An 18,732-nucleotide genomic window follows, 5' to 3' on the forward strand; every position below is an offset into this window, starting at 1 on the left:
GACCTTTCCTTCATGAAGACACACCTTTCTAAATGATTGTCTCAGCCAAGTCTGGAAGATAACGTGCCGTGCTTTTAACTAGTGTTTGAGTTGCCTTAGAGGACTTTGAAACTGCTACTGCATGCAATCTGACCCACTTTCTTTCCCAATATAATATAGAAGGACTCATCATAAATGTACCAATAACTAACATATACCTGTGTGCTCCAAATGCTCTATTTGGGGACCAAGTGGCAGTCGCACAAAAATCAAGACATGCTTGAATTTTGACCAGGATCAAAGCACACAGTGACCTCATCACATAAAGACACTCGTCAACAGCCATGAGTAGGTGAGCATGGAGTGACATAGTGCAGGTGCACAGTGGAACAGGACATAGGTCCTAGTGGTCCCAAGACAATGCACAGAAAGAGAGGAGGCTGCACTTGCTCTTCAGGGAGCATTAGAAGAGTAAGAGTCACAAGTGAGCACATCTGCATCTTTGGCTCCTTTTTGGGGAGAATTAGGAGAATTTCACTTTCCCTGCACAGACTTGATTTTGCCCCAAGGAATTAAATGCAGACGTCTGATGCTCCCTTCCTTGCGTAAGTTTCCTTTATACTCAGTAACAGGTTAATCCAATGTCTGCTGAAAGCAGCTGAACTCCAAACTGAGCCTCAACTCCAACCTAAACCATGGCTTTAGCTTTCATACTTACCCTCCCTGTCCAACGACAGGTAGTATCTTCACATTTTGTTGTATGCTATCTCCATTTTTCTTTTTCGCATAGTACATTCCTTGCCATTCCTGAAAAAGGAATTCAAGTGGAAGGAAGTTCAGATAAAACAGGAAGAGAAGCTGTAGCTTCATATGTTTTTTCATTGATGAAAATTGACTCCTCCCAGTGAGAAACCATTATGCCAACCTGTCCGCCTTCACTTCTGGGCTGCACTGTCTCTCCTGCAGAGTTGGGAAGTCTTATCACTAGTTAACATTAAATATAAATGTGACTAAAAGCACTTTGGTCCTAGCACATTTACTTTCCACACTGTCAGTTCAGTCTCAAAAAGTGGCAGAGATTTATCCTGGCTTTTTTAAAGCAAAAGAGAGCCTAGTAGAATAGCTACTGGATTCTGCCTCCCATCTGCTGACCTCCCATCTGCAAGCACTCTGGTCTCAGGATCACATTTAAGTAGACAATTTTTGAAGTATCAGATTGTCACTGCCAGTATCCTTGTTTTCTGATAAATTCATTAACGGGGAAAAAAAGACAGGGTGGAAAGAAATTTTTCATTTTGCGGTGAGAAGTCTTTTTTTTTTTTTTCCACTGGAAATGAGACACTTCTTTCTAGTGCAGAGCCTCAGTTTCTCTTTCAACGAGACTCAGGAAAAGTCCTTTCGCTCTTGTTTAAGATAGGCTTTTAAATGAAATACTGTTAAAACAACCACTTTTGTTATGTAGAGATTTTAAATCCAGAAAGCACCACGACGGTGTAACACCCAGCCCCAAACCACCTCCCTGCAGCGGAGCCCACACCCACGCTGTGAAGCAGGAGAGCTCCCACACCGATGCACGCAGACACGGCTAAACGCAGCTTCAGCCGACGCCGGGGCACGGGCCCCTTACCTGTTGCTCCCTCCCCATCCCCTCACCATGCTGCTGCTGCTGCTGCTTCTCAAACTGTGCTACAAATATCACAGCAAAGACATGTACCACAGCACTGACGGCCCTCTCCGGGTGTCCCCTTGCACGTGGTGCCTGGATTAGAGTTGCCTCCTCACAGGGCTATTTAGGAAAACTCAGAGAGCGCAAAATTTGGGAACCGGGGGTCTCGCGCTTTCATTTCTGGCAGCAGCACAGAGGGCAGTTACCTTCCAACAGAGCCAGTCTTTGTAACTTGGCAGCTGACAATGTTACTATGTTGCCTACACATTTCCACCCCTAGAATAGTTGTTGTTGGTTCTGTTTAATAGATGCTTATTTTGAGACGGGCATCTAGCAAACACCAAGTATTAATGAATTATCGATTCCATATTGCAGATTCACTTAATACAAACTACCCATGCCAACCGCTGTTTTTCAGTTGAGTTCAACAGACTGTAGATGAAATCTTACAAACATATGTGAAAATACCTTCATGAGGCACATGATACATATTTATTGATGTTAGACTGACAGATCTCACAGTCAATCAGGCCAGAGCACAGGTACAGAGAGAACAATTTTGCATTTATGTTGATGGAGCCAGCAAATAAAGACTCCAGCCCGCAGAGAGCTGCATGGTGACAGGCTGTGCAGAAAAAAATATGAAAGGCTTTTCTGAGGAACTGTCAGAGAAAAGAACTTGTGCATAACAAATTGGAAAGCAAGCATAATATCTTCTCCTGGGAGTTGCATGAGGAATACAAATAAGATAAAGCAAACATCACACAATTCAATGCTCTCATTATTAAAAGTATGCATATCAATAGTTTCCTGACAACCAGGATGAGGCAGAGATGAGTAATCGATCTCTCACCCAGGTAATAAACCTGGAATATGCAGGTTTATAAAAAGGCATGAAGTCATAAGGTACAGCTTGGATAATTCTCTCATTGAAAGTGCATCCTTTTCAAGACAGGTTATTCACTAATGTATTCTTCTTAGTCAACAGATCGATTTTTCAACTTGTGAATTTCTAAAACCTGTGATACTGTGGCACGAAATGTGTGAGGGAAAAGGTCAGCACAATTCTGAGAAATAAGAGGTCCAAGCCAAACTCCTGCTGGTAGGTGAAGTTCTCCCAGGAACGGTACTTAAACATATTTTAAGAACACCATATGCTCTCTTACAGAGCCTCTGTCAGGGGTCCAACAGAGAAGAGCTACTTCACAAGACGAGCTGTCAGTCAAGCTCATCGTTATGTCTACATTACAGCCACACAAGTACAGCCATCAGTCACTTCTGCATGGCCTGGTGTGCTGGGATCCAGTGCAGAGTAAAAACCATACACAGTAAAAAAAAAAAACCAGTTTCACCCTTTATAGAGTGAATCAACACTGAGGTTTCAAACTTAACATTAAGGTAGCCATGGCATGCGTCTACCCACTGAGCACTCATACATGCATGGTAAGTAAGTAATCCACCAATTCAGCCTTCCTCTTAGATTGAGGCTTCTTGCACTAGACAGCAAAATTCAGCAAGCTACTTGTAGAAAACAGAGCAAACCAAAATAAACACAAGATGTCATGAAAACAACCTTACAGCAAGTAAGGCTGAGTTAGGAAGGAATTGCCATAGACTTTTATCATAAAGCCTGATCGCTCTCCCACCCCATCTGTAAAGATAGCTATCTTGCAAATAATTCCCAAGGAGTGAAAGCAATTGCATGTCTTGCCTGATTTATTGATAGCTATCCATCTCACTTCAGAAAAAGCGAAGCTAAAATAAAGAGCTTTGTGTCAAACTGCAGAGATGAGAGAGAGAGCAAGAATTCTAGTCAGATTTGCACATTTCATCTTAATGGCTGTAATCTGAATCATGCATCAGAAGACTGAAGAAAGTACAACTTGTTTTTTAACTCCTCAAATATGGATGAGTGAAAATGCCTTTCAATAATGCTGGCTTCTTGCAAATTGCAGCCAGCTGTAGTAACAAAAAATGACCTTCCAGAGATTTTTTTTTTGCTAGGAGAAACAACCTGACCCAAGAATCCCTATGTACCATGCAATTAGCAGCTTTTGTGTATAATGCCTATGAAATTTTGTTTAGATATACTGAACTTGCTCACAGCTCTATGTTTGTCAGCACAACTGGGGAAACGCTGCAAGAGTTCACCTTCCTAAATTCCATTTAAAGACTAGATGTAGAGTTACACAGCTTGCATTTTTCTAAAGATCAGAAAAATCTTGCTTTCTATTATTTTTGTTCTATTACCATGTTTGTTCAAAACAGAAAAGCCAAAGCTGTTGACAGGACAGTATCACAGCAGTAGACAGCTGGCTTTTTTGGTATGCCATAACCTACAATAGCCAATATATAGCCTATTGTAATGGGAAGCAGACTTTTAAATTTAGGATATAGAGAAATCACAAGCCTGAAAACAACATACAGACCATGTCAGAATGATCCAGCCACAAGTTAGGCACCTCTGAAAATGCTGAAGCATTTTGACACAAGTGATTTCAAACTAAAGTGCCTTCAAAAGGCTGCAGCATTTTAAAGGTTGCTCCGCACAGTTAACCTCTACTTGCAAATACTTCGTGTAAGAATTTAATTTGCAATTCACTTTTCTGTTAATATGTAAATGTAAGGCTACATAGATTGCATACTATAAAATGTTCCAAAGGGAAATACCAAAAAAGATGTAAACAGAATATAGCCACCTAAACCAGCTTAAGCTGTTCCAGACAGACACGTTTAAATAAGTAGTATTTCATTAGCTCTTACACTTGGAAGTCCTAGAGACACGAATAAAGTAAGTACAAGGAAAGAGATGGATTAGGGTTAGATTTCTATCATTCATAGAGTAAAATATATTTCCATTATTAAAGATATTTTTATCAGCACACTAAAATATTAAAAATTTGATCACTTCGTATCTTGAGAATTGATGTTGTGGATTTAAAGCCTGACACACCTAATGTATTTGAATTATAACTTAATAAATACTCCCTCCTAACATCAGTTTTGTATTACAGACGTTTACTGAAATAATTTCAGTAAGGCAACAGAGGTGTGAAGCACCATAATCCAAACTACTGTCTATTGCTGGGATCTCTTCCAAAAGGCCCATACATGTAGAAATGAGCGACACATTCTTGTTGAAACGCACATGCAATCTGCACCCAGCTAGAATGCCGTTTTGTTGATGAATGCTTGTGTTAGTGCCCTGATTTACAGAGTATGAATCATCACAACTTTGCATTGGTGCTTTTGCATCACTGCCTAGATACACAGTGTGCCATGATTCATTTTAGCACCTCCCTGCTCTGTGTCAATAACATGCTGCTTCCCCACGGACAGTCAGTATGACCCAACTAGCTACCCTGACTCAGGTCTGAGCATGGGCCATGACACAGCTACAAACACACCAATTCCCAAATCTCTGTGTGTAACATCCATGATCTTCTTCCTATAAGGTACTATGACATGTTCAAGGCCATCAGAAGCATTTGCACCTCATTGTCAAAACGCAAATGAAAGCTCCTAGATGGATCCTCACACTACAGCCACAACAGTCCCAAAGGAACATCATGGAGCTACCAGGCAAACAGTAATTACAGTCTCTCTGTAATGACCTCCCTTGAAGCCAGCTGCAATACCTCATGCGCTTTCTTGGTGCAGCAAACATTTCTAATGGAAATCCATTAGACAGCTCCCATGTCATTAGAGAACAAAAGACAGTGGCAGCTGGCAGCTGACACTGCCTATCACTCTCAAGTGGTATTGCAAATGTCTCTTCTGATATTTTTACATTCTGAACTTGCAAATCAGCTTTCACATTTCACGCTAAGATACTTCAACATGGTTCTTTTCTCATTTACATCACACTGGATAACATGCGCATCCATCCCATTCCCCTTTGGTATTCCCACACCTTTTGCTACAGCATATATTATAAAGAAACATAGCAAGTCACTTATTTTCATAAAACATATACCTCTTCCAAGCAAGAAAAGAGAAAGCAGCCCTTTAAAAAATGAGCATTTTTTACTTTCTCTTCTTCTTTGAGTAAGAAAGCTCCAAATGCTAAGTGTCTGTGAAGCTGCAAGGTACATCATGTGTCATCCCTGGATAATAATAACTTCTACAGGTAGCAAATGGTAAGTGATACAATGCCATACTCACCTTTCCTATCTTTATGCAGGAATTAATAGTATCTAGGAAATCAGCTTTTTTTTCATTTATAGGCACTTCTGTTAATTCCTTTCCTATTAGTTCACCTATTTGATAGCCCATCACTGTTTCAAAAGCAGGATTGACGTACTGTGAAATAAAAACAAACAAAAAACCATTCAACAGAATTCTTAAAGCACAACAGAATCCCTTTTTTTTCCTACTTCCTAAACCTAGGGATCTCTTTCCGAGCCTGAAATAGATCTCTGTATGTACTCTCCTGAGAGAGATGCCTAAATTTTTTTCTTTGTGAAGCAAAACAGTAATGTCCATGCTAGAAGAGTTGTGCAGTGTGTGTTCATGTGAACAAAGACAGGGAAATTATGGAAACATCTGAGTATTACACAACCACAAAGTTTAGACAGACAACAAAAATTCCTGAAAAATGAGCTTTGTCAGTTCTCAAACCTATAAACCTCAACCCTACCTCCATGTTCCTAAAAATCACAAATTAGATGGTGGGATACCATAGAAATATTGGCTGAGTTACTGACATAACTGTCGTAACAGCATCCGAATGCCTCACAACTTACAATGTTTCAATATGAGAGAAATTAAAAGGGTGCCACTGCATGCTCTCTGCTCCTAAATGTTCTCCTCTAAAGGTTCCTTCGAAAAGGTTCCTCCCCTCTGTGAGAAAGTCCTGCCTGCTGGAGCTCCAGGACTCTTGCACATGTTGGTTCTCTCATATTCTGGGGCTGTCAGCAGAGGGACAAAATTTGGTCTGAAAAAATAGATTTAAAACAACTTCAGGATGTGTTCTGTTATTTTTGTAAAAGGGATGAAGAAGACACATCCTTCAATGAAATTGCCATTGTCAAGATTTGGGTCAGGAGGGTACAATTTATATGCATGTTCTAACTCCCAGCAGCTTAGATTCAGGCTCTTTACTGATAATAAAATCACTCCCCAGAGCCTTCATAGCTAGGGATAGAACTAACTCCCTCACAAAGATTACGTTTTCCAGGACTGCAAACCTAAGCACAATTTCTTTTCCCTCTTTTAAAGAAATTTTGAAGAGAGGATTACATTCAAAAATGGTTGGCCCACAAATTCTGCTGCATCAAACAGTATCAGATTTAAGCAAAAAAAAAAAAAAAAAAAGGCGTACTACCTGTATTTAAATAGAACATCAATTAGATTTGCTTTTCAAGAGCATCAAATTAACATACAGTATTTTTGGAAAAGAATACAAACCACTGTCTGCATTCATTCATGACATAAAAGAATCATTATAAAAAATAAAAACAAGAGAGTAAATCCTTATTCATTCAGAAACAACAATCTCCCTTAAAATTGGCTTGATTTATGCAAGAGATTTTAAATGGAGAAAATTCTGCTCTACAGCCAAATTCATTCCAGTCTTTTTAGAACCATTAAGTTAGGTTAGATTGTTATACTGTAAGAAAGAGTAAATGTAATCATGATGAAATAAAATACTGTCAGCCCACAGAGCAATTTTCTGTACTTATAAAAATAACTGGAACAAACCTGTATTACATGGTCTTCGCTTGTGATCTCAATGGCTTCTTGACTTTTCTCTAATGCTGTAAATAATGAATTACACGCCCTGGAGACAAAACAAAAAAAAGCATCCGATTAAATTTAATCCACGTAATTCTTATTGTATATGACAATAAGGTATTGCAACTCTATACTGAATGAAGTTGTACTTTAATAATTAACATTTTCTTCAACTAACATTATAGAATGTTAACTGACATTCTATAATTAACTACAGTACAGTAAAATAAATACTCTTTTAAGGATGTGGCTGAACTGGCATTTTTTTGTTGATAATGTTTTTGGTAAAATTACCTTAGTTTGAATTGTGCCTGCACCTCTCCAAATTCCAGCTGAATCAACTCATTGTAACAGGCCATTATATTAGAATTTTCTACATATCGCTGCAAATGAAAGGTTAGAAATATTTCATTAATACACATTTCTGTACTCAAGAGTATGAAGCTGTTTTCTTTTGCTTGATAAGGAACTAAAAAGGAGTAGATATCCCAAAAATGATCATGTTGTAATACAAGCAACACAGGAAGATTATTTTCTGGGACTAGTAAAATTCTTCAGGTTACTGCATTTTGAAAAGGTGACAGATCCTCATGGCAATGAGGTTCAACCAATTTGTTTATTCTCTGTAATTGTCAGCATAATCAATACAGTAAAAAATGTACTTTTCATGAAGTTATATTCTTCCATGCTACTTATTTAAAATAACAGTGAAAAAATTATTTTGTGTCTCAAATCATCAAAATTTGAGATGAGTTTCCAATTGCTAATACTCCAAATTATATACATAGAAGAAAGCAAAACTTCTTGACAAATATACCTGCCATTGGATACAATCATTCATTCTGGGGCTTGTATATCAATGACCTCAGTATCTTTGATGTTTTTTTTAAAACATCTCATATTTACCAGGTTAAGTCTTTGTTCCTGCTAAACTGCCACAGACATTGATAATTTGGGAGGAAAGATCGATTATCAAAGGTAAGCCACATCAAGGCTGCTAAACAAAATTTTCTACTCTTTGCCATTAGCCCTATCTCCAAGGCTCTGATCCATAAATAATTCAGAACCTGTGCTGGATTACTTATGTGCCCACTGGAATGACTCTGTACATGTAAGTACAGTTATTTTCAGGCTCTAGCATCTCCTGCATTAGGACCTTAGTACAAAGAAGCAAATAAGTGCAAATGGACTGTGATGAGATAGCAAAAAATCTGGTGAGTATGCAACCAAATACTCTGAATCACACTGTAAATCATGCACATTTTTGTTCCGTTGTCAGCTTAATGCAATCAGGAATCCACTTAACTGACACGCTAATAAGCACCTTTCCTGCTTAATTGGAACAGTTGCCAAGGAACAGATTCAATGTAATACTTTTCAGGTGTCTCCAAACAATAGATAATAGCACTTGACAGTGTCTGGAGCTTGTTTACAGATGTGAATTGGCGTTTGATAAAAGAGATTTCCCACAGCACATTCTGTTGTTCACTGCAAGCTACTCTCTGGCTCTGCTACAGTCACTAGTCAATTTTGTCAATGTCAACTTTTCAAGCAGAGCATCATATATTTACTCTGGTATAAAGTAGAAAAGTCTCAGCACCACTTCTTATATTCCTGAGAATGTCCACCTCCTTAGTCAGTGCTATTCTAATTCTACTGGTGTATGGTAGTTCAGAATTGGGATGTATGAATGAGCAGCATGAACAAGATTTACAGGTTGAATTACAACAGAAACGGTCACTGACAGCCAAACTTCAGAATAGTTTCTTGCATGACAATTTTGAAATGTCAGAGCAACCTAGTGGAGTATAACACATACATACCCTTGTAAAGCCAGCAGAGATCAGGGGCAATATTGATGACTCTTCACGATCAGCGTGCCTTTTAAAGAAGGATTATAAAGTCAGAGATTATTTCTGTAATCAACTGAGACCCAATTTCACAAGCCATTGATACCTGTATCCCAATGTCACACTAAAAGCTAATATGGCAAAACCCTTACAGGATCTATAAATAAAACTTATTTTTTGTGTTTTTTATAAGCTTTCATCTTTGGCATGGATAAGCCAAAATGTTATTTTCCTTTTTGCATGTGATGAGCTGCTTACATCACAAAAAAATAATGCTTAAAGAAAACAAATTAGTTACCTACATTGTTGGACTATTCCTTCTTTTTCAGTACTGGATTCTTTGTTGTTTATGTTGTCCTTAGTCAAAGATGCACTTGAAAGTCCACATGGCCAAAGTTTTAAGAAATTACTTGTTTATCTGAGTGTACCAAATCTTAGACGGGCAGCTCAAGATGCCTGAATGAAGATGGATTTTCTAGTGTTGCCTACCCAGTGCCTTCCAGTAGGTCACTTCAGAATGACATACTCCTAAAATGAGACATCTGAATAATTTTTTAAAACTTGGCTATACTAACTGTTAAAAGACATTCCAACATATGTGAATGTATGGCTGGAATCTGGAAGAAAGGCCATTATGTTAAGTTTCTGTAAATGAGCTGATGGAAGCTGATCAGGCTTAGCAGATCACAGAATCACTAGGTTGGAAAGGACCTTCAAGATCATCAAGTCCAACCATTAATCCAGCGCCACCATGTTCCCTAAACCATGTCCTGAAGTGCCACATCCACACGTTTTTTGAACACTTCCAGGGATGGCGACTCCACCACCTCCCTGGGCAGCCTGTTCCAATGCCTGACCACCCTCTCAGTGAAGAAATTTTTCCTAATACCCAATCTAAACCTCCCCTGGTGTAACTTGAGGCCACTTCCTCTTGTCCTATCACTAGTTACTTGGGAGAAGAGGCCAACACCCTCGTCGCCACAACCCCCTTTCAGGTAGTTGTAAGAAGCAATGAGGTCTCCCCTCAGCCTCCTCTTCTCCAGACTAAACAACCCCAGTTCCCTCAGCCATTCCTCATAAGACTTGTGCTCCAGACCCCTCACCAGCTTCGTTGCCCTTCTCTGGACACGCTTGAGCATCTCAACATCCTTCTTGTAGTGAGGTGCCCAAAACTGAACACAGTATTCAAGGTGCAGCCTCACCAGTGCCGAGTACAGGGGCACAATCACTTCCCTGCTCCTGCTGGCCACACTATTTCTGATGCAGGTCAGGACGCTGTTGGCCTTCTTGGCCACCTCGGCACACTGCCGGCTCATGTTCAGTCGGCTGTCAACCAGCACCCCCAAGTCCTTTTCTGCCGGGCAGCTCTCCAGCCACTCCTCCCCAAGCCTGTAGCGTTGCATGGGGTTGTTGTGGCCCAAGTGCAGGACCCTGCACTTGGCCTTATTAAACCTCATACAGTTGGCCTCTGCCCATCGATCCAGCCTGTCCAGATCTCTCTGCAGAGCCCTCCTGCCCTCCAGCAAATCAACACTCCCACCCAACTTGGTGTCATCTGCAAACTTACTGAGGGAGCACTCGATCCCCTCATCCAGGTCATCTATAAAGATATTGAATAGGACTGGCCCCAGGACCGAGCCCTGGGGAACACCACTTGTGACCGGCCGCCAGCCAGATTTAACGCCATTCACCACAACTCTCTGGGCTCAGCCATCCAGCCAGTTCCTCACCCAGCGAAGAGTAAACCTGTCTAAGCCACGAGCCGCCAGTTTCTCCAGGAGAATGCTGTGGGAGACGCTGTCAAAGGCTTTACTAAAGTCCAGGTAGACAACATCCACAGCCTTTCTCTCATCCACTAGGCGGGTCACCTGGTCATAGAAGGAGATCAGGTTGGTCAAGCAGGACCTGCCTTTCATGAACCCATGCTGGCTGGGCCTGATCCCTTGGTTGTCCTGCACATGCCCTGTGAGCACTCTCAAGACCAACCGCTCCATAATCTTCCCTGGTATAGAGGTCAGGCTGACAGGCCAGTAGTTCCCAGGATCCTCCTTCTGGCCTTTCTTGTAGATGGGTGTCACATTGGCAAGCCTCCAGTCTTCTGGGACCTCCCCTGTTAACCAGGACTGCTGATAAATGATGGAGAGTGGCTTGGCAAGCTCCTCTGCCAGTTCTCTCAGTACTCTCGGGGGGATCCCATCAGGCCCCATAGACTTATGAGTGTCCAGGTGGTTTAGCATGTCCTTAACTGCTTCCTCCTGGATTATGAGGAGTATATTGTGCTCTCCATCCCCATCTTCCAGCTCAGGGGGCTGAATACCCTGCGGATACCTGGACTGGCTATTAAAGACTGAGGCGAAGAAGGCATTAAGTACCTCAGCCTTGTCCTCGTCCTTGGAGACAATGTTCCCCGCCATATCCAGTAGGGGATGGAGATTCTCCTTGCCTCTCTTTTTGTTGTTAATATATTTGTAAAAACATTTTTTATTATCCTTTACAACTGTGGCCATACTGAGCTCTAGCTGGACTTTTGCCTTTCTAATTTTGTCCCTGCTTGACCTAACGAGATCCTTGTACTCTTCATGAGTTGCCTGCCCCTTCTTCCAGAGATGATAAACTCTCCTCTTTTCCCTGAGTCCCAGCAACATCTCCCTGTTCAGCCAGGCCAGTCGCCTTCCCCGCCAGCTCTTCTTACGGCACATGGGGACCGCCTGCTCCTGCACCTTTAAGATTTCCTTCTTGAAGGCTGTCCAGCCTTCCTGGACCCCTTTGTCCTTCAGGACTGTCTCCCAAGGGACTCTCTCAACCAGTGACCTGAACAGGCCAAAGTCTGCCCTCCGGAAGTCCATGATAGCAGTTTTGCTGACCCCTCTCCTTACTTCACTCACAACTGAGAATTCTATCATGTTGTGGTCGCTAAGCCCAAGACGGCCTCCGACCACCACATCTCTCACCAGTCCTTCTCTGTTTGTAAACAGCAGGTCCAGCAAGGCACCTCCCCGGTGGGCTCACTCACCAGCTGTGTCAGGAAGTTATCCTCCACACACTCCAGGAACCTCCCAGATTGTTTTCTCTCTGCCGTGTTATACTTCCAGCAGATGTCAGGTAGGTTGAAGTCGCCCACAAGAGCAAGGGCCAGCGAATGCGAGACTTCTGCCAGTCGCTCATAGAATGTCTCATCTGTCTCTTCGTCCTGGTTGGGTGGTCTGTAACAGACTCCCAGCAGGATATCTGCCTCATTGGCCTTCCCCCTCATCCTTACCCACAAGCACTCTACTTGGTCTTCACAATCATTGATTTCTATGCAATCAAAACACTCCCTAACATACAGAGCCACCCCACCACCTCTCCTTCCTTGCCTATCCCTTCAGAAGAGCTTATAGCCATCCATTGCAGCACTCCAGTCATGAGAAGCATCCCACCATGTTGGGATGGCACAATAGCTTTTATTTATGTGTGAAATTTTGTATCTTACGGCACCTCTTCTTTTCGTTTTCTGTGTACTTGTTTCTTATGCATAAGGAGAATGATGCCTACTAAAGGGCAAGGTTTGTCCAAGATTAAGCAGAGAGAGAAGGGCAGCTGTCAGAAAAATCTCCCCATTCCTCATTCCAGCTACCTGGTAATGCTGCCTCCCAGAAGCACAAAAAATATGACAGGCATTCTCCAAGGGAAAAAAAAAAAAAACAAACCACAACCAAAAAACCAACAAACTGAACTGCAGGAAAATTAAGGATAAGACCCTCCACATGCTATTGGCTAAATGTCAGGCTTTTTCACAAATATGCTTCTTGCAGCAAGAAAGGAAATGTGTGAAAGTTCTCTGTCTGTGAAATTCTAAATGGTGACTCGAGAAGGCTTGTGTTTAGCACATGGGAACTTGCCGCAGTCAACTCCGTCCCAATGGAAAGTAAACTCGCTTCTGAAGTTTTCAGTAGACAGGGATACTAGACACATCTGAGAAGTTTGAGAACTCAAGCTTCTGAGATACTGTCACTGCAGGCGGCTATTATCTTGTCCCAACACACAATGCGAACATTTTGAAAAGACAAAAATGAATTGCAGGGAAAAAACCCTTTTGAGCAACTTCTTAAGTCTGAGTCAGCAAGCCCAGCTTCCAAGCTCTCCTCCCTTTTGTAAGGAACTGCTGGCCCACAGAACCACAGGTATCTTTCTCTCTGATGTACATGAAGCAGCTCTTGAGTTACTGTTTGCTCTTTTGCTCCTTTTTTTCTCTTTTTTTTTTTAATTAGTCTGATGAGAGACAATTCTGACTGTAGAAGCAGTGGTTTACTATAGTCAGAAGACTTCTTAACATAAAAACATTGAAGATTATATTCACAATGGAATCCCTTTAAATGTTTAATTAGGGTCTTTTGTTCACTAGACATGGTGGTGGAAAATAGGGTTTTTAATTTCAAGACCTCAGAACTCGTTTTCAGAATAATGTTTTCTGAGAAATGGACACTCCCAAAATTATACTTTGAGGAAATTATCTTCCATTTATTTAATTTCAGATTAAATATATTGCATTTTTGTTACTTTTACATATTTTTATTATATGTAAGGAATATTTTCAGAAGGAGGAGGAAAAAAGCATATGCACTGCTTTACTGAGTTGTCATAATCTAGCCTATTTTACTTTTAAAACTTCTATGGTCAGATGCTACTTTGTACTGATCAAACAGATCTGTTTGTGCCGAGATTAATCAGACTGAAAAACAGATCACGAAGGGTTCTAACTGTTATTTTTATTAATACCAAAATACAGATCTATGAGGCAGTTCCACAGTCCTGTACATGATGTTGCAGAGGTTGTTTGAAACATACTCCTAAAGCTTGCAGTGATCAGGAGAGGGGAAAAAACCAAAACAAAACCCAGAGTAAGACCTCTTTAGTAAAAACTAGAAATCAAAAAACCTGTCCCAACCCTGTGGTGAAAACTCTACATGGTAGAGCACATTATCACTAGCACAGTAAGAAGTTCTAATTCAAGTTTTTTTAATGTAGTATTTACTTTTACAATGGTAATATTTACATTTTGCTGATCACATGTGAAAGTAAAGGTATGAGTATTTACCTTCGTACTACACCAATAATAACTGTATTTTCTGAGGGTTTCGTTGTTCTGATAGACCTTTAAATAAGAAAAAGAAAATAATTTAACATTTTTTTAAGTTCACATTTCAGAAAACATTACTTCACAGAATCTTCACACAGTACTTTTCTTAAAAGGCCTCTTTTAAATGGTTTAACAACAAAACAAAAATTGAATCCCAAGCCTGCTGGACCACTAAGAACGGAGGATAAATTTAGCAATATCGGAGACTCCATAAAAAAGACACAGAGAATGTAGATTAATTTAAGCCTCAAATACTCTCAGTGGGGGAACAGAAAAAACTCTCCCCTCTGAAAAGGCATGCGATGGACTTGTTTGAAGGACTCAGCCTCACTCATTTAAGGAGCGTTTCACTTTATTCTGGAACAGAATGGTAAAAATGTAACAAGGGCATCAGCGCTGATACCTAGTCTTCGCCTGACAAAGATCTTATCTAGCTACTCCAGTTGAGCAAGAAGAGCCTTTGTCCCAGTGCCCTGAACCCCCCACGCTCACCCAGGGTACGTAACCTGAGCCTGCCGCCCCCACCCCACAGCCCGTTACTTAGTCTAGACACATTCCCAAGGGGGATTTCACTCGAACGTCACTGAAGCAAGGCACCATTGCCTGTCAAGTCTCTGTGGAGGGACTCAGAAAGGCAAATCCTTTTCCCCTTTTTTTTGTACTTTACAGCAGTTTGTGTAAGTATTTTTGGAATCAGTTTGCAACTTTGCTCTTCATAACAGATTTTCAAACGTTGTATGGAAACGTGCACACAAAACATTGCCTATTTGTATCTGGAGTTACTCAACAGCAACTGACATTTCAAAAAATTCAGAACACTAATGACGTGAATGTATTTATTAAATTGCTTGGTGGCACACACATTCTTTGCAGTTAATTTAATGTGCAAACAAGGAACCAGGTATTTGGAAAAACAAAAAAAAGAAACAAAAACTTTAGCTTTAGGTATCCTAGCACAAAACCAAAAATGCTGCAGCTATCAGCTGTAAAGCACTGAGGTAACATTATTTGATGCTACCAGTGGACATCTGTACAAAAAAACAGCAGCTTTCAATCGATTTTTTATAAAAGGGTCATATAAAAACAAAAAACCTTTGCTGATGTGTTAATTATATAGTTAAGCATTAACATGCTTACCTGCATAATGCTTCTGCATCGAAGTATCTGGAATGTCTATGATCAATAATGATAATGTCATGGTGTTTATCAAGAAAACATTCTAGTGCCGACTCAGGTGTCCTGGCAATATTGCATCGAAATCCAGCTTTCTCACATGCCCAACAGAATCCATTACTCTGGTTATCTTCTTTGGCAAACACTAAAAGTACCTGTGTTAAAGACACACAGCAAATCATTACAAACAAGTCTTACATATACAGCAGATTCTGTGACTCTTGCCTGTTCTTAACACATTTTTTTTAAATCTACTTCCAAGGCTTAATCCATTGTTTTTAACAGAACTGCTTCCTATAAGCTATTGCTTTTTATAATTGCCTGTATACAGAGGTGTTTCAAGTGGATAAAATAGTCTGCCAGAGACAGATATAAAATCCGCATGGGATGAATAAGTTTGGGAAGTGGTGCTCTCATCATTAGGTACAAAGATAGCTTATGCAATCAGTTGAGACTAGACGCCTAGATTTCAGCCAATGTACGTGAAACAACAGTGAGTCTACTTTTCTTCACTGAAATTGTCTCACATACAACCATTTTCTTGGTTTTTTTTTGATCTTGCCAGGATCATATTCCAGAAAAAAAAAATGCCATGGTTCACCTCATGTGAATTAGTATTTACCAGTGCTTCAATGGCATGATGAAAAATGTGCTTTCCTTTTCATCTCATTCTAGTTCCCCAAAGCACTGGATGCAGCCCACTCTGCGGGGTTTCTGGACTATAGACAGTCTGGTCAAGGTGAACTGATGCAAGACTGAAACCATAAGCAGTACCTCTTGTATACGGAGTACGTCCCCATGTGACTCCTATGCAAAGCTTGCCATAGGATTTGTATCACAGAAGGAGATTACTGTGATTGAAATCCAAAACTGGAAGTCAGATTTATGAAGCAGTATTTGCTCTGTCCTAACTTATCATGTAATTGCCAATAACATTAATCTCTCTGAGCCTTTTTAAAATCAATACAATGCCTGCATACCCAAAGTATGATAAATCCAAGTTCCTTCTAAAATGTATTTCAAATTCTAGGATTGAATATGGTACAGAAGATAAATATAAAGTCTGCTAAGGAAGACTCTCACTGATGTGATTGTGCTTTGCATAAACATAGTATCTTGTAGAAGAAAACTTCTTTTGCCTGTAAGAATACACAGAATGGCAGACTATAGATCTATGTTAGTGTTGATTTTGTGGATGACTCAGTATCTGCAGCCTTCTGGGAAAGATGGATAATTAAACTAGCATTTCATCTATTGTCCCAAGTCACCAATCTTTCAGTAATTTAATCAAACCACACTTAGATATATGCTTTGGTCAGACAATAATGTGGAGCATGTGTAACTCATACCCATCCCACTGCCATTTATCTTCTGGGTGATTTTAGGAATTCCAGTGCTGGTTACACTTTGGACCAGGTTGGTGGAATGTCTGCCAGTAAATCTTAACATTTCCATGCAGTGCATATTTTTGTAAGAATGAAGGACTTTGTACTCATTGAGTTCAGATTCCTTTTACAGCAACCTGCAAAACTGTTTGCAAAAACATGTCATAGTTTGGGCTATATTCATTGAAGTTAATTTATAACACTCCTAAAAAGTGGAAGAATGGTTTTCAGCAATAGCACAGAAAGCAGATCTGAGTTGTATGACTGACTCTGGCACAAATGCAACATTGTCTAACTTCTCCTTCCCTCATACCTGCCAGCTACATTACCAGAATGAAGTGGTAGAATTTTAGAGTGGTCTATGACTGGAAAAAAGCGATCCAATCATTAAACAACAAAGGAGGCACAAATACTTGAGCAATGTTTCTGATTTATACTTGGTAAACATCTGGATGAGGCTGTCCTAAGACCTGATGTTTTATGATATTACTGTCTGTTCTGACAATAGCTCAAGGAGATGTTGAACTGCAGTTCTTGAAGACAGATATTTTCAAATTATCAGGTCCAGATTTCTTTCCTTCAGGAGTTCTGTAATTACTGACTGAGGAACATCTTGGATTATTAATGGTTCAGTATGCCTTGGGATACAGGAGAAATTTCAGAGTAAGTCCAAAGGAGTCATGTCTCTGCAAACCTCATGCCCATCTAAGACAAAATAAAGGGACAACTGACTTACGACTTTTATTAGTAAAGAGATAAAGGAGGATGTATCAATGCAAATCAACAATGAATAACAAAAAAACATACTTTGCCAAGATCATTTCATATCTTTTGTGACTATATTGCAAGTTTGGTTGATGCTAGTAATAACGCTGGTGTAATAGACCTTGACAGGACATTTGGCTTAGTATCATTTTGATGAGATTTTGATTAGGAATTGTAATTAATGCACAATTTTGCAAAATACATTTTGTAAAATACAAAACAAGGAAAACACTACATTGATTACAAGCTAACTGATAGCAGAAAGAATTACAGGTAGCTCTGTTTTTATGAGCTGAGAGATGTTTGGAGAAAAAAGTTGGGCAGGATTTTTAGGATAACACATAGAATGTTGTGATAAAAATCTGTGAGGTGCACATTATCACTTAACAAAAATGCTCTGTGAAGATCTCTATACCCCAAAAATTGCAGCCATGAATTTTAAGCTAATTTCTAAAACATCACAGAAATTAAGATTTCAGTTTGAACTATTGTATTACCTGAAGTTGATCTTGATGAAGTCTCATGGGGCCAAACTGCACATCTGTTACTGGTGTCTAGAAGAAATAAGAAGGGATCTTATTAATACATATACACCCAGGGGAGAAGAAGAATTATCTCTGTTAGAGAAGACATTTCTTATTTACCACTGTCTCACAGATATCTTGCTATAATTATGAGGCTGCTTCTTCATAAGGGTCTTATTCTGCTTTTGTAAATTTATATGCTAAGCTGCATTAACAGTTAGAAATCAATGAGCTATTCTTCAAGTCATTTTTTATCGTTGTTTTAAAGATAAAATAATGGAGTAGTCATGAAAGTTTGGTAGACAGATTGTTATTTTTCTGTATCCTCTCTATCACTCCAGCTGTTCTGCAAAACATGGAAGTGTTTAAAAATTGCTTTTTTTAAAGTCCAAAAAAGCATTAAATCTCCAGGAGAAAGGCAAGAATACCTAACTCCTCTCTTAGAATTTCACACGTAACAGGTGCCAAAGAGTGCTACAAAACCACACTGATTTCTTTTCTCTAAGGGCGTTTTGCTGCATTCCCTCCTTCCTGC

At 39.9% G+C, this 18,732-nt stretch overlaps 1 protein-coding gene across 1 annotated transcript in view; it reads right to left on the reverse strand.

Annotated features, from left to right (window-relative positions):
- The window catches only part of PDE8A (phosphodiesterase 8A), a gene marked incomplete at its 3' end in the record, with an annotated part of 39,691 nt that extends 21,479 nt beyond the window's left edge, over window positions 1-18,212 (reverse strand). The window contains exons 1-8 of the mRNA XM_082005349.1: window positions 18,171-18,212; window positions 15,488-15,678; window positions 14,309-14,365; window positions 9,205-9,262; window positions 7,676-7,764; window positions 7,349-7,427; window positions 5,810-5,947; window positions 698-786 (exon numbers count right to left, since the gene is read on the reverse strand). Coding sequence (XP_081861475.1) covers window positions 698-786; window positions 5,810-5,947; window positions 7,349-7,427; window positions 7,676-7,764; window positions 9,205-9,262; window positions 14,309-14,365; window positions 15,488-15,678; window positions 18,171-18,197 — 728 coding nt within the window. The 5' untranslated portion in view covers window positions 18,198-18,212. The remainder of the gene's footprint in view (window positions 1-697; window positions 787-5,809; window positions 5,948-7,348; window positions 7,428-7,675; window positions 7,765-9,204; window positions 9,263-14,308; window positions 14,366-15,487; window positions 15,679-18,170) is intronic.
- Window positions 18,213-18,732: the final 520 nt, after the last annotated feature.

The sequence above is a fragment of the Phaethon aethereus genome, assembly GCF_964289735.1.
Source record: "Phaethon aethereus genome assembly, chromosome: 12".
NCBI classification, from domain to species: Eukaryota; Metazoa; Chordata; class Aves; order Phaethontiformes; family Phaethontidae; genus Phaethon; species Phaethon aethereus.